Source organism: Propithecus coquereli, unplaced genomic scaffold (assembly GCF_000956105.1).
Source record: "Propithecus coquereli isolate 6110/MARCELLA unplaced genomic scaffold, Pcoq_1.0 Scaffold38, whole genome shotgun sequence".
In the NCBI taxonomy this organism is placed as follows: Eukaryota; Metazoa; Chordata; class Mammalia; order Primates; family Indriidae; genus Propithecus; species Propithecus coquereli.
The window spans coordinates 9,021,947-9,038,250 of NW_012149507.1; the positions used below are offsets into that span (position 1 = coordinate 9,021,947).

Consider the following 16,304-nt stretch of genomic DNA (forward strand, 5'->3'; position numbering starts at 1 on the left):
CTGGAAACAACCCAAATGTCTATCAACATGTTGCATAAATAAGTTGTGGTATATTCATGTAATGAAATATTGCTCATCAACACAAAGGAGAGAGCTACTAGACCCGTGACAGATGGATCTCCAGAACTTGTTGAGCTAGAAAAATACAAATCATGAAAAAGCATATTCCATCAGTATGAAGTCCTAAAACAGGTGTAATTAAGCTATAGTGATAGAAATCAAATCTATGATTGTGGGGGAGGGGAGAGAGCAAAAGAGACATCAGAGAACATTCTTGTATGTGAGAAAGGAATATAAGGAAACTTTCAGGGGCGATGGAAACATTCTCTGTCTTGATGTGGGTAGTGATTACACTGGAGTATACATTTAATCAAAATTCATCATAGTACACTTAAAGTCAGTGTATTTTGTATATAAATTATACCGTGATAAAGTTGTTTCTTTAAATACAAGTTTTTAGTGGCTTCCCATTGCACTTAAAATTCAAACTCCTCTTGGCCCCCAAGGCACATCATGATTTGGCACCTACCCACCTGTCCAACCTCATCTCCCCCCAAGATGTCCCTTCCTTCGCTAAATCTCAGCCACCCTGGCCCTCTCACCTCAGGACTTTTACCCACATTCCCATAGCTGACTCTTTTCATTCTTCAGTTTTTCCCTTACCTGTCCTTTCTCGGATAAGCCTCAATTGTCTGCTTGCTTAATATCTGTCTTCCTAACTGTACTGTATACTCCCTGAGGACAGGAGACCTGGTCTCTCTTGTTCTACCTTATATGTCCAAAACTTAGCACAATGCTCAGTAAATTTTGATTTTTTGAATAGATGATAGTAGTTGGCTATTTGAATCTAGACATCTTGGGATTCAGGTCCCAAGTTCTGAGCTCCGGTTCTTAAATTTTGTGCCAATTTTCTGATAAAATCTTTTAATCTTTTTATTTCCTAGTTATAACCTACCTTAAAGAGACATTATAAAAATCAACAGGATTAGTGGGAATGAAATTAGTGCAGCCATTACAGAAAATAATATGGAAATTCCTCAAAAAATTAAAAATGGAACTACCATATGGTCCAGCAGGCCTACTACTGGTTATATATCCAAAAGAAATCAGTATGTCAAAGAGATATCTTAAATATTTTTTTAAAAAATTTTGCTGTAGACTTAAATATTGAAAAAAAGAAAAAAGACATCTGAACTTGTATTTATTTTAGCATTATTCACAAATGAATGGATAAAGATAATATGGTATTTGTATAAAATGGAATACTTTTTAGCCATAAAAAAGAATGAAATTCTGTCATTGGCGACAACATAGATGAGCTCGGAGAAGAACATTATATTAATGAAATAAATGAGGCACAGAAAGATAAATATTGAATCTTCTCACTCATATGTGGAAGCTAAAAAAGTTGATCTCGTAGATGTAGAGAGTAGATAGTGGTTACCAGAGCTGAGGAAGGGGAGAGGGGAAGGAGAAGATAGCCACAGGTTGGTTAATGGGTACAAAAGTATAGCTAGATAGGACGAATAACTTCTCGTGTTCCATAGTACTACAGGGTGACTATAATTAACAACAATTTATTGTATGTTTTCAAATAGCTATAAGAGTGGATTTTGAATGTTCCCAACACAGATGATAAATATTGAGGTGATGGATATACTAATTAGCCTGATTTGATCTTTACACATTGTGTATATATATTAAATATCACACTCTACCCCATGAAGATGTATAATTACATGGAATTAAAAATAATAAAAGCAAAAATTTGTTTAATCAATAAGATTAATAAGTGAAACATTAAAAGCTGTCTTTCATTGTTGTTGTTTCTTGCCAAATGATAATAATGAGATCTGAATAGTTCTTTTAAATTCTAAAAGACTTTCTGAGGTAAAATTTTTAGCTGTCTAGTAATTTTGAGGTAAGATAATCAGCAACCTCCTCATTGTGCAGATGACAAAGGAAAAAAGTAGTTACAGAAAATTTAAATGAATTGCCCAGGGGCCTAGAGTATAAAACCCAATAAAAATGGAAGTTTTGATCCAAACTAGCTAATTGTTTCTCGTTAAGTTCTGCATTCAGTTTATGATGTGCTTGTTTTGTTTACAGCTCATGGTGATAAACAAGATAAAGTCAAGCAGAAAGCATTTGTGGAGCCATATTTTAAAGATGATGAAAGGTAAGTTGGTCTTGATTAATACCAGCAGTGTGATTGGAAGTACACAGAGCTGTCTTTCTCAGAGTATCTCCAAGCTATTAAATTGCTACTTTGGGTAAAATAGAATTACTAACTTTATGGTCATAATAAAAAAGGGACTCAAGCATAAGAATGACAAATTTTACAAATATGGAAATTTTTACACTACCACCCTTTTTATAAATTTATTTATAAATATAAATATATTTGATGTGTTTTAATCCATTGCAGTTATTATCCTTAGAGATACTCAGATTGTCCCATCTTTGCCTAAAGGAAGCCTCTTTGAATGGACACCTCATAGTCATCTTTCATAGCTTCCTTGCTGCTGGAACGATGAGATGTTCTAGGCTCTCTCATACACCTTCTGCTGTAGGCCTGGCATCTGCCCTTTCTCCAGGAGTCCTCGCTCCTTTTAGTGAGAAATGGTGTTTAGCCACAGTCTCTAGGGTAAGGGTTGCTAGGGTTGCTCATTGCTATGGTTAGTCATTGTTTCTAGAACTTTTAGGTGGACAGAGTTAGGAATAAGGTTTTTTGTTTCATTTTGGTTTGTTAAGATAAGCTATACTCATGCATACTAATAACTCCAACTCAAATTTAGGACTACAGGATATTGACATAATCTTCTCTATCTTACATCTGTATCTACTTTCCCACCTACTAAAAATCCCACTTCTCAATGCCAACAACATAATTCCTCAATTTACTTTATTCCATAATGCACACATAATGTAGTCTCAGAATGATACAATAATATCACCACTAATATGATTAATAAAAATAGTTTAATAAGACTTTTTGTGTGTTCTTTTTGTCCTTAACATACATCCTACTAGAAATATACAGTCAAATAACTGTGTTTAAAGGCATTTGGGATAATTATTTTCTATGTAGTTACACCACCAGCCCAGTACCCCCAGGTTTATTTTATTTTGCTTTAAATTTTTTAGGAATTTTTTATTTTCATATTTATTTCTTTTTAAAATTATATAAAATATGTCCATTGGGCCAGAAGCTACAAACAAGGTGTATTCAGATAAATCTTATCCCAATCGGTAAATATTTATTTAAAATTTATGATTTTTTTATCTTAAAAAATAAAAGCGAATACATATATATAGTCATACTCTCCCCCTTTAGACAAATGGTAGAATGTGGTATATACCTTTTTCTACTTTGCTTTTTTCATTTATATATCCTGGAAATCACTTAATTGTATATAGTAATATTGCTCATTTCTTTTTAGTTGCATAGTATTATATCATGTGACTGTACTATAGTTTATTCCCTGGCAGTAGACATGTGGGTTGTTTACAGTTATGCCTACCTAGCACATGCAATGCTGCAATGAATAGCCTTGTACGTTCTCTTTTCATATTTTTGCCTGCGCATCTTTGGGATAGATTCCTAAAAGTAGGATTGCAGAATAAGAACTGTCATTTTAAATGTTCTATATTAGAGGTTCACTAAATTTTTTAAAAATAAGAGTGTTTTATTTATTCTGAAACCATTAGATACCTATAGAAACAGGATGTGGATAAAAAAAGTATAAGGATGAGAAAGGTCACAGAGTTAATGTAGTTGCTTTCCCCACCGAGCATACTTGCAGACCCTGGTAAGATGGATTGTGCTATGTTGGGGACAAAAAGCTTAGTAACCATATTTAGGTGATGCTTCGAGGTCTACTACAGATGCCAGTCTACTAGTAGATTCCCTGCTTGCTTGTAGTACACTACAGAAATGGATAGATAATATTCAGAGGAAAGAATGTGGCCAAAATGTGATCTGAATAAGCTTACGATTCCATAAACTAAAAGGAAATACAGTCATGGCAATATTTTTTATGTTTCATTTCTTGGTCTCCCTTTTTAAATTCATAGATTGCATCAGAATTGAGGGTTCTTGGGTTGAAACAACAAATGGGCCTGTAATTTCATATACTTAGAGCAATTAAAACTCATCTTTTGAAGGAAAGTGCTTGCCAGCTGGAGGGACATGTGATCCAAATAAAGGCATACTTTGTTCTGTTGCACTTTGCTTTATCGTACTTTGCAGATACTGTGTTTTTTACAAGTTGAAGGTTTGTGGCAACCTTACGTCTAGGAAGTCTGTCAGCACCATTTTTTCAACAGCATGTGCTCACTTTGTGTTTCTGTATCTCTTTGGTAATTCTCACAATATTTTAAACTTTGTCATTATTATATCTGTTACTGTGTTTTGTGATAGATGATCTTTGATGTTACTACTGTAATTGTTTTGGGGCACCATAAACCCTGCTCACATAGGACAGTGAGGACAGTGAACTTAATCACTGCTGTGTGTGTTCTGGCTGTTCCACCAACTTACCATTCTCTCTCCCTGTCCTCGGGCCTGTCTATTCCCTGAGACACAAACAGTATTGAAATTGGGCCAATTAAGAACCCTACAGTGGCCTCTAAGTGTTGAAAGGAAGAATCACACATCTCTTACATTAAGTCAAAAGCTAGAAATGATTAAGCTTAATGAGTAAGGCATATTGAAAGCCAGGATAGGCCAAAAAGCTAGACCTCTTGTATCAAACAGCCAAGTTGTGAATGCAAAGAAAAAGTTATTGAAGGAAATTAAAAGTGCTACTCTAGTGAACACGTAAGTGAAAGTGAAACAGATGTATTGCTAATACGGAGAAAGTTTTTAGTAGTCTGGATAGATGATCAAATCAGCTGCAACATTCCCTTTAGCCAAAACATAATCCAGAGCAAGGCCCTCACTCTCTTGTGAGGAAGCTGCAAAAGAAAACTTGGAAACTAGCATAGGTTGGTTCACGAGGTTTAGAGAAAGAAGCTGTCTCTGTAACATAAGGGTGCAAAGTGAAGAAGCAAGTACTGATACAGAAGCTGCAGCAGCAAGTTATCCAGAAGGTCTAGCTAAGGTAATTGATGAAGATGGTGCACTAAATAGCAGATCTTCAGTGCAGATGAAACAGCCTTCTATTGGAAGAAGATGCCATCTAAGACTTTCATAACTAGAGAGGAGAAATCACTGCCTGGCTTCAAAGAACAAGCTGACTCTCCTATTAGGAGATAATGCAGCTGGTGACTTGAAGTTGAGGGCAATGCTCATTCACCATTCTGAAAATCCTAGGGCCCTTAAGAATTACGTTAAATCTCCTCTGCCTGTGCTCTATAAATGGAACAACAAAGCCTGGATGACAGCACATCTGTTTATAGCATGTTTTTCTTTTGTTTGTTTTGTTTTGTTTTTTTTGAGACAGGGTCTCGCTCTGTTGCCCCTGCTAGAGTGCAGTGGCATGATTACAGCTCATTGCAACCTTGAATTCCTGAACTCAATGATCCTCCTGCCTCAGCTTCCTGAGTAGCGGAGACTACAGGCACATGCCACCGCACGCAGCTGATTTTTCTATTTTTTGTGGAGATGGGGTGTTGCTCTTGGCTCAGGCTAGTCTCAAACTCCTGACCTTGAGCAATCCCCCCAACCTTGGCCTCCCAAAAGGGCTAGGATTACAGGTGTGAATCACTGTGCTCAGGCTACAGCATGCTTTACCAAATATTTTAAGCTCACTATTGAGACCTACTGCCCAGAAAAAAAGATCCTTTCAAAATGTTACTGCTCATCTACAGTGCACCCGGTCACCCAAGAGCTCTGATGAAGATGTACGAGGAAATAAATGTTTTTTTCCTGCCTGCTAACACAACATCTATTCTGCAGCCCATGGATCAAGTAGTAATTCCGACTTTCAAGTCTTATTTAAGAAATACATTTCATAAGGCTATATCTGCCATAGATAGTGATTCTTCCAGTGGATCTGGGCAAAGTAAATTGAAAACCTTCTGGAAAGCATTTGCCATTCTAGATGCCATTAAAAAGAACATTTATGATTCATGGGAGGAGGTCAAAATAAACATTAACAGGAGTTGAGAAGAAGTTGATTCCAGCCCTCATGGATGACTTTGAGGGGTTCAAGACTTCAGTGGAGGAAGTAACAGCAGTTGTGGTAGAAATAGCAAGGGAACGAAAAGGAGAAGCTAAAGCTGTGACTGAATTGCTGCAATTTGATGATAAAACTTGAATGGATGAGGAGTTGCTTCTTTTTTTTTTTTCTTTTTTTGAGACAGAATCTCACTCTCTTGCCTGGGCTAGAGTGCCATGGCGTCAGCCTAGCTCACAGCAACCTCAAACTCCTGGGCTCAAGCTATCCTTCTGCCTCAGCCTCCTGAGTAGCTGGGACTATAGGCATGTGCCACCATGCCCAGCTAATTTTTTCTATTTTTAGTTGTCCAGCTAATTTCTTTCTATTTATAGTAGAGACGGGGTCTCGCTCTTGCTCAGGCTAGTCTCGAACTCCTGAGCTCAAGCAATCCTCCCACCTCGGCCTCCTGGAGTGCTAGGATTACAGGTGTGAGCCACCGCGCCCAGCCAGGAGTTGCTTCTTATGGATGAACATAGAAGGTGGTTTCTTGAAATAGAATCTGCTCCTGGTGAACATTGTTGAAATGACAGCAAAGGATTTAGAATATTATGTAAACTTAATGGATGAAACAGTGGCAGAGTGTGAGAGGATTGACTCTAATTTTGAAGGAAGTTCTACTTCGGGTAAAATGCTATTTAAACAGCATCACATGCTACAGAGAAATCTTTCATGAAAGGAGGAGTCAGCTGATACAGCAAACTTCACTGTTTTATTTTAGCAAATTGTCACAGGCACCCAACCTTCAGCAGCCACCACCGTAATCAGTCAGCACCCATCAACGTGAGGCAAGACCTTCCCTCCTCCAGCAAAAAGATTACTCACTAAACGATAAGATGATCATTAGTATTTTTTAGCAATAAATTATTTTTAATCGGTTTTTTTTTTAGATATACTGCCATTATACACTTACTAGACTACAGTATAGTGTAAACCTAACTTTTAGTTACACTTGGAAACCAAAAGATTCATGTGATTCTCTTTATTGCAAAATTGGCTTTGTTGCGGTGGTCTGAAGCAGAACCTGTAATATCTCTGAGGTACACCTGTATGTACTTCAGTGGACTAGATGTGTTACCAACAAGTTATTTTAAAAATTTGTTTTTGAGGCCGGGCGCGGTGGCTCACGCCTGTAATCCCAGCACTCTGGGAGGCCGAGGCGGGTGGATTGTTTGAGCTCAGGAGTTCGAGACCAGCCTGAGCAAGAGCGAGACCCCGTCTCTACTAAAAATAGAAAGAAATTAATTGGACAACTAAAAATACATAGAAAAAATTAGCCGGGCATGGTGGCGCATGCCTGTAGTCCCAGCTACTCGGGAGGCTGAGGCAGTAGGATTGCTCGAGCCCAGGAGTTTGAGGTTGCTGTGAGCTAGGTTGACGCCACGGCACTCTAGCCTGGGCAACACAGTGAGACTCTGTCTCAAAAAAAAAAATCTGTTTTTGTGAGTCAGCCTGTTTTCAGCTCACTGGTGATGTTTCTGTAATAAACAAAATGTATATGCCATTACATAGTTCTTCATTTACCTGTTTTGTAAGTTTGGATTTTTCTATATTGTCCTCCTTAAAGCACAGATTATAAGTATATTAATTTTTTAAATTTTGTGCTTCCTGATTGCTTTTTCTTCCCAAAGTACTCCATAGCATATTAATCCATACCTCAGTGGCTTTGACCTTTCCTAGGTTTCTAGTGGTTCTCAATAGGATCTGATTCATTTATAGACAAGTGCAAATGATAATTATGCCTAATGTTTTGAAGAACTCATGGTGGGTAGAAGCAGCAAAAGGTAATGTTTCTTTTAAACAAAATGGCAAATGGATACAAACAGATAAATCTGTTCTTTGGGCAAGTAGGTTAGCCCTGAAATCTAGGTTCTTAGTACTGGAAAACAGAGGCAGTATTCTTTTTCTTGGCTATATTATACAATACCAATTCCTGAGTCTAATGGTAGACTGTTCATTTTTAAATAGGTATTACACTTTACCTTGATACCCAATTTTTATTTTCAGCCAGTCAGAGGAAGAAAGAGGAAGTAATAGTTATCTTTTGATATGATCCCATTTGTTTGTGCTTTTGTTGCCTGTGCTTTCGAGATCTTATTCATAAAATCTTTTCCTAGACCAATGTCCTGAAATATTTCCCTATATTTTCTTCTCATAGTTTTATAGTTTTAGGCCTTACGTTTAGGTCTTTGATCCATTTTGAGTTGATTTTTATGTAGGGTGAGAGATGGGAGTCTAGTTTCATTCTTCTGCAAATGGATATCTAGTTTTCCCAGCACCGTTCATTAACGAAACTGGTTTCTCCTCAGTGAATGTACTTGGCGTCTTTGTCAAAACTCATTAGGCTGTAGAAGCATGGATTAATTTCTGGGTTCTGTATTCTGTTGCATTGGTCTAGCATCTGTTTTTATGCCAGTACCATACTATTTTGGTTACTATAGCTTTGTAGTATATTTTGAAGTCTGATAGTGGATACCTCCAGCTTTGTTTTTTTGCTCAGGATTGCTTTTGTTACTTGGGTGTTTTGTTGTCCATGTGAATTTTAGGATTGTTTTTCTGTTTCTGTAAAGAATGTCATTGGTATTTTGATAAGGATCACATTGACTCTGTGATCCTCTGTAGATTACTTTCGGTACTAAGTAGTTATCTTTTTCAATTAGAAAAAAATACCCATAAAAAAACTTGGCATATATTAAGCATTTAATAAGTATTTGAAGAAATGTTTGTTTTTCTAACATACTAAATAAGCATCTCAAATAAAATAAATGAATGTTTTGGGCTTATTTCTCCTCCGAACTCCAACCTTTGTTAATTTAAATCCTAAACCAAAGATCTTTATAGTAACAAATAGACAAATAGGTTAATTTTAAATTTAATTCATTTTTTTCCCCAGAGAGACTAGCTTACAAAATTTTCCTCATATTGAGGTGGTTCGGAAAAAAGAAGAGAGAAGAAAATTACTTGGGCACACATGTAAGGAATGTGAAATTGTAAGTACTAATGTAGACACTGTCCAATTGGGTTTTTTTTTTTTTAAGTATGTCTTTATCGATCATAAATGCATGATTTAACACATTAACTTCCATACGAGTTGCATTTAACTCACACTAGTTTTGAGCCCAGGGCCTTGTGAAGCATATGTAACTCACACGTCTCTTCACCTTGGGAGCTGTGTGAATTGTTTTTCAAGTTGTATATAACTCACACACAGAAAACAAAAATAAAAAAATAACATTTTTCTTTAAATTAGAAATGATCCTTTTGTTTTCCGAGTTTTTATTCTGTTTTCATAATAAAACACCGTGGCCGCAAGGAAAAATTTTTTCTTTCTAGTGTGGCAGTCAGTGTGTTAAAAATCACAGATACAAACCATATATGTTTTAGAAATCTTGTTTGAGCCAGGAGTAACAGAAGAAAAAGAGTATACTTGCTATGTCCTGAGAGAAATAAATAGATGAAAATGAAAGCCCTCAGTTTCTCTTAGATTAAGTGAATCTGGAGCATAAGCCCTAGTTCTTATGACCAGTTTAAGACATTTGTGCTATTTTTATTTTCTATATTTGCATTAATTTCCCACCTTATGTTATAGTAAAGGTTCCTATACATATGCTATTTGGGGAAAACTTTGACATTTCAATAGGAAACTTTACTATAACATTTATCTTTTTCACCAGCACTCTCAGGAAATTAAGCATACTCATAATTGTTTTTTTTAAGTAATTGGTACCACCATAAGCTCTTTTTTCCCCCCCACACAATTTTCTTACTAACTACTGGAGATTAACAAAATCTGAGGACACTCGAGTTCCTAATATAAAATGGCATGGTATTTGCATATACCTATGCACACTCTCTCATATAATTTTAAATTATCTCTAGATTACTTATAATACCTAATGCAATGCAAATACTATGTAAATAAACTATATTGTTTAGGGAATAATGATAAGAAAAAAGTCTGTATATATTTAGTACAGATGCAGTTTTTTCCTGAATATTTTTGATCCACAGTTGATTGAATCCATGGATGTGGAAGCCACAAATACAGAAGACCACTGTACTAATCGTCCTATTACTAATAGTCCCAGGGAGGTTCTGTGTTTTTTTGAAACATGCTATTTTTACTTTTTTCCTTGCTATCCATTAGCTGTCAGATGCCTGCCTTCAGCAATTTAGTACCCCTTTAAAAAAATTTTTTTAACAACTATGGGCTAGAAAATTTGATAACCAAGCACATAAAATTTACATGTGAAAATATAGATAGATTGCAGTGTAGGTAAGCATTTGGTGAAAATATGCTCTCATACACTAACAATGGGAACATAAATTGGGATCACTATTTTGAAAAGCACTTTGGCAATATAAGCAAAACTGCCCATGTCATGAGTTTTCATAAAACAAATTAAATATATCATGATTTCTTATCTAAAGAATATAGTCTACACTAAGTAAATCTACAGTTTTTAGATATAACTATAACTCTGTGATCTAGAACTAATCCTGCTGGTTAGAAAGAAGCACTTGTGCTAGAAACACTATTAAAGTTGCTTTTCTTCTCAGTAATCACTTCCTGTGCTGTTTTCCAATCTCTGAAAACCATTGTTTTATACATTTTGATTTTCTAGTTGTTTAAAATAGGAGGGTGAATCTGTTCCCTGTTACTCCATCATGACCAGAAGTGAAAGTGCCAGTTCCATGTACTTAAATACAATCTATATGCTTGCAGTTCCTAAATTTATCCCACTGCCTGTTCCACATGTGGAATGTATAAGACACATATGGGTGTGTGGTGGTGATCTCAAATTTGACATATCCAAAAACAAACATACAATTTCTGCCTTCAATTCCAAGATCTCACTGCTGAGTCTATTATATATTCAGAGATCTTGTAGTTATCTGCTACTTCTTTCTTTCACATCTCAAAACCTGATCTGTCAACAAATTTAATTGATTCTACCTTCGAAATGCATCCCATTTCCATCCACTTATTATCACCACCACTAATGTCCTGGACCAAGACACCATTTTATCTTCTCTGGACTATTGTAGTAACTTCTAAGTGCTCTCTTTGTCTTTTTTTAAAATACATATAAACTTTATTTTTTAAAGCAGTTGTAGGTTCATAGAAAAATTGAGCAGAAAGTACAGAGAGTTCCCATATACCCCATCCCCATTCTCCTTTTTTTTTTTTTCATTCTTTTCTCTTCACAATGTACTTTCAACATAGCAATGAATGGTCTTTTTTTCCCTAATTATCATTTTAGAATAAAAGTTAAATCATGTCACTCCTCTGCCCAAAACCCTTTAGCATCTTTCCGTCTCACCAAGAAACAGAATCCAAAGTCCTTGTCAAGGACCAGCTCTGGCACCCCACTTTATCTCTGACTTCATATTCTACCACTCTCCACTTGCTCGCTGTGTTACAGCTGCACTGACCTACTGTTATTTCTCAAGTATATTTTAATTTGGTGGCAGTGTTGTTTTTTTGTTTTTTTCCCTCAGTAAACATTGATTCTCTAAGGTCATCCCATCCCAAAGCCCAGACTAAGGTAACAAAGGCTTATACTTAGGGCAATAAAAATAATGAAAAAGATACCTAAAAAAAGTTGTTTCAGAGATCCTCTAAAGCCTTTACTCTTGTGAAATAAAAATGTACTAAAGCCTTTTCTTCAAACTTAAATTCTAGTCCTAAGTCTGTTACTTTAAATGGGTGATATCTTTGGCAGATTATCACTTTGACTTTCCATTTCTCAAGTGTAAAATGAAGGAATCGGCTGGGTTATGTGGTCCTGTCATATATGTTCTATTAAACTTTAAACTGCTGCTTTGTTTTCTTTAGGTCTAGAGCTTGAAGACCTGTATAGTTTTTACACATAAGTTATAAAACTTTGTTTGCAAAGTTCAAGTTCTTTATGATCACAGTTGCAAAAAATGATATGCCTTTGATCCTAATTGAAAAGTGTGGCCTACAGGGGAAATTCATGAAGCCTATAACGTTCAAATCTAAATTGTTATTTTAAAAAACTAAGATAGGAAAAATTACTTTGAAATACACATGTTATATTCAGATAACAATTGAGAAACATGTAGACCTCTGAATGTTTGTTACTGATCTAGCAAAGATGAGTTCGTTTGTAGCAGTAACTATGCAGTCGACTAGGTTACTCAGCATGCTGTAAAGTTCAGGTGGCTTTTTTTTTCTTAGCAAGACTTTATTGATGAAGGAAGCAGTATATTGATTTATACTATGATACAGCTCCTTTTCTCATCAGTAAAGCAAACATTTTACAGACCAGCATCTCAGCACTGATTACTGTTAGTAAGAAATTAATACTATCTATGAGTATTATTAATAATTACTAATATTATCAGTGAGCTTTAAGTTTCCTTAGAATGCTGAATATTTTAGTAAATGGCTTTTTTCATTTCTAGTGTGTGCTCAATAAGCATAACGCTCCAGTTATTATTCCTAAGTGTAAAAACTAACCAGTTTTTATTATTAGTATTATGCAGATATGCCAGCAGAAGAAAGAGAAAAGAAGTTGGCTTCCTGTTCAAGACACCGATTCCGCTACATTCCACCCAACACACCAGAGAATTTTTGGGAAGTTGGTTTTCCTTCCACTCAGACTTGTATGGAAAGAGGTGAGAGTATAGATTGTAACATTTTAGAATTATTTTTTTTAATGCTATATGTACCCAAGTCTGAACATTAACGTTTTTCTCCATGGTTCTCTCTACTTTCTCCTGCAAGTTGGGTGCTAGTTTTGTGACATAAAAACAATCCTAAAGATTAAAAGGCTTACCTTCAACTCTTCTAGTAATTTAAATGGGATTAGAGATGATAAAAAGAGAGCATCTTTTTGAATCTGTGAATTTTGTATTTTAAAACCTTACTTATCCAGAATATTGGATGTTTATAGATGCTATCTGAATAAAAAGGATATTTGTTAAACTGTTAACATGCAACTAGCTCCTTCAGATATGTCACTTATATTTAATGTAATATGAGAAGGTATGCAGCTTTAAAGCTGTTAATAAAAAGGGCGTGTGTAGTGATGTTTGTTTTCACTATCTTATCAGCATTATTACTCACCAGAAGTGTAAAACATAGGCATAATATTCACGTTCAGTATATACAGTTTATTGTATACCAAGCATACCTCAATGAAGCTGTTTAGAAAAAAGCCATAAGAGACAAAGTATATTAGCTAAACACAGGCACTTATCTGAACTCTTTAGTATTGTTTTCTGTTTTTCCCATGGTCTAAAGACTACCCAGTTATAGGTAGTCTTATATTATGGTTTAAAATACTGAGTTTTATGAAAATGTGATGTGTCTTCTGAGATGTGATTAGAAAATACAGTAGTGTTCGGAATATTTATAATTCAACTTTTAGGTTCATGACAGAGTTAATTAATTATTAATATAGCCTTCAAGTCTTAGGCCTGTATTCGTAAGTTATAGATAAACATCTTTACCCACAAGAAGATACACTAGCATTGAATAAATATCAAATGATAAAATTACCACCTAGAATTTCAGTTCAGCCTTGCCATCTTCTAGGGTTTATTCTCAGTTAAAAGTTCTGATGGTCTAGCTGTATGACTGACAGTAGGGAGAGGAACTTTCCTCACTTCCAAAGACACTCCAGATATTTAACTGTAAGATAGTTTTTCCAAAAGATGCAAAGTCTCTGACAGCTCTCACCATAATTCCATTTTCTCCATTGATAAGACAGATTAAGTCCCCTTTGACATACCATCTCTTGTCATCAAATAGAATCAGACAGTCTGCATAGAGCCTGTGTATGCACCCTTAATATGCCCTAGGAGTATGACAGAGTACAGTCTTCCCCTGAAAATTATGTGATTGGAAACACCTTGGGAGATATAATAGTCTGAAGAGTATAGAGGCATGTCATCGAAAGAAATAGCGAATGTAAAAAGTCTTTTTGATAAGCCTCTGAAATTTATCATAATAGTAGACTTCGTGTTTAGCAGTTTGTCCCCATTTGCAACTACCTGTGGGAGGCAGAGTAAGAAGGTGCCCCAAGAGCTCTGGTTCTGGAATAGGAGCTTGGGAAAGGTCCTAGCTCTTGTACTTCTAGCTTTATGAATGTTGAATGAGTTATTTAACTTCCCTGGGTCTCTGTTTATCTCATCTGTGAAATAGATATGGTAGAAGCTACTTCCAAGGAATGTGGGAGTTATCTGGGATGATGTGTACAAGCATTTGATAAATGTTTGCTATTATTGTTAGTATAAATGCAGAAACCAATGCTAAGTAGTGAAATCATTCATCAGCATCACATGGCTAATCAGAAGAATCATATAAACCTTATAAGGCATTAAATAAGATAAGTTTACTGAATATATGCTAAAAGAAATGTATGTGTTGTAAATACAGTCTTCTAAATTTATTATTTGTTTTTAAGGTTACATTAAGGAAGATCTTGATCCTTGTCCTCGTCCAAAAAGACGGCAGCCTTACAACGCAATGTTTTCTCCAAAAGGCAAGGAGCAGAAGACATAGATGTTGAAGCAAAAGCAGAAGGATGGAGAACAATTTTTTCCTTTTTAGTTATTTATAGTTAAAGTTGGTATTAAACATTGATTTCTTGATCTTCTGTAAATTGATCTATAAATCAGTTTTCTATTGAAAATGTTTCTAAATGGATTTTACTCACAACACAACTATTTAAACTATGGATGTGTGTGATACTTTCTTGCTTTTGCACCTTTAAAACAATAAGGTGCTTTCATTTTACACTCTAACTTAAGAGTTGTGTATTTACTTTATTTGGTGATACCTAATACAGTTTTGAAAATATAATAGTTGTCTGTGATTTGTTGCCTTTCAGATCTTTTCTTTTTACTTCATCTTCCCTTGGTATTTACATTCAACAGTGACTTCTTGTTATTCATTACAGATTTTTATTGTCTTTATCAGTTGCTCTTCTATAGGTCATAGCAGCATCTAGCATTGAAGTCTTTAAAAAGAGAGACTAAATTTTAATAATTCTTTGAACTCTTGAGCTTCTTACTTTTGTTGACTTGAAATGAGGTACTTACACTGTTGTAAATTCCCTTTGAGGTGACTATAAATAACAGCCTTTTTTCCTTTCCCATATACTATCAATTAACATGATCTCATCTGATTATAATTTTCTAGCTCTTCACATATTCTTTTCATCGTACTTTTTTTTTCTGTTGCAGGTTTCAGGTTGAATTTGTTGAGTTCTCTGCCCGTGTGTTCAAGTTCAGTTGTATTATTTCTCTGGATTGACAAATGTTATGAACTTCCAATTTGGCTTCAAAATAGATTTCTCTATTTAGCAACTTTCTATTCCTTTAGGACCAGTGTATGAGTCATTAAGATGATTGACCACATCTGTGTCACCTTTTCTAGTGGCATTTATTAGTGTCTTTTTTTTGTGTGTTCCTTTAATCCATATCTAAACAGTATTACATAAACAGGATTACAAGAGAAACTGAATGGAATACCTCACTAAAAAATCCTAAATAACCTTATAAATATAATCTTTATTTCTCAGAGTTCCTAAAATCTTCTTGCTTATTCTGGTCTTCCTTGTTTATCAAGGTTCTTTTGCGAATAAATGGTATCAGTTTGTGTTCTCATAGATAGGATAGGAAAAGAAATTACATATGATTATCTATTATATGTCAGATCACTTACGTACATTGTTTGGCTCTGAATATGATTCTGATTTTTTTATAATCCTATCAGCTTCTATTTAGCACTTTTCTTCCCTTCCCAAATTGTTTGTGTTTGATTTTATTCTCTGTTGGCAGTCAACTAATCACCCAAAAATAATGGCAACCATTTATTAGTCACTTGCTATATGTCACAAACTCTTCACATAGATGTTTCTCTTCCAATCCTCAGATAATCCTGTGAATTTATATATGACTTAATGTTAAGCTATAAAAAAATGGATTAAAAAACAGCAGATTAAGCAATCTGGGATTGTTTTCCTCACCTTAAAAAGTCTGGAGGTCAGCAGTCCAAGGCTGCTAGTGTGGCTCCATAATGCCCTCAGGGACCCAGATTTCTCCTAGTTTACAGCTCTCCCATACTTTGTATTTGGTGTTCATACTTGTGTCTGTAGAATAGCTGTG

The 16,304-nt window shown here is 35.2% G+C and overlaps 1 protein-coding gene across 1 annotated transcript in view; it reads left to right on the forward strand.

The window, feature by feature from the left end:
- The window catches only part of RBBP8 (retinoblastoma binding protein 8), an 82,027-nt gene extending 67,236 nt beyond the window's left edge, over positions 1 to 14,791 (forward strand). The window contains exons 16-19 of the mRNA XM_012652136.1: positions 2,110 to 2,179; positions 9,055 to 9,151; positions 12,665 to 12,806; positions 14,600 to 14,791. Of these exons, the coding sequence (XP_012507590.1) occupies positions 2,110 to 2,179; positions 9,055 to 9,151; positions 12,665 to 12,806; positions 14,600 to 14,697 (407 nt within the window). The 3' untranslated portion in view covers positions 14,698 to 14,791. The remainder of the gene's footprint in view (positions 1 to 2,109; positions 2,180 to 9,054; positions 9,152 to 12,664; positions 12,807 to 14,599) is intronic.
- Positions 14,792 to 16,304: the final 1,513 nt, after the last annotated feature.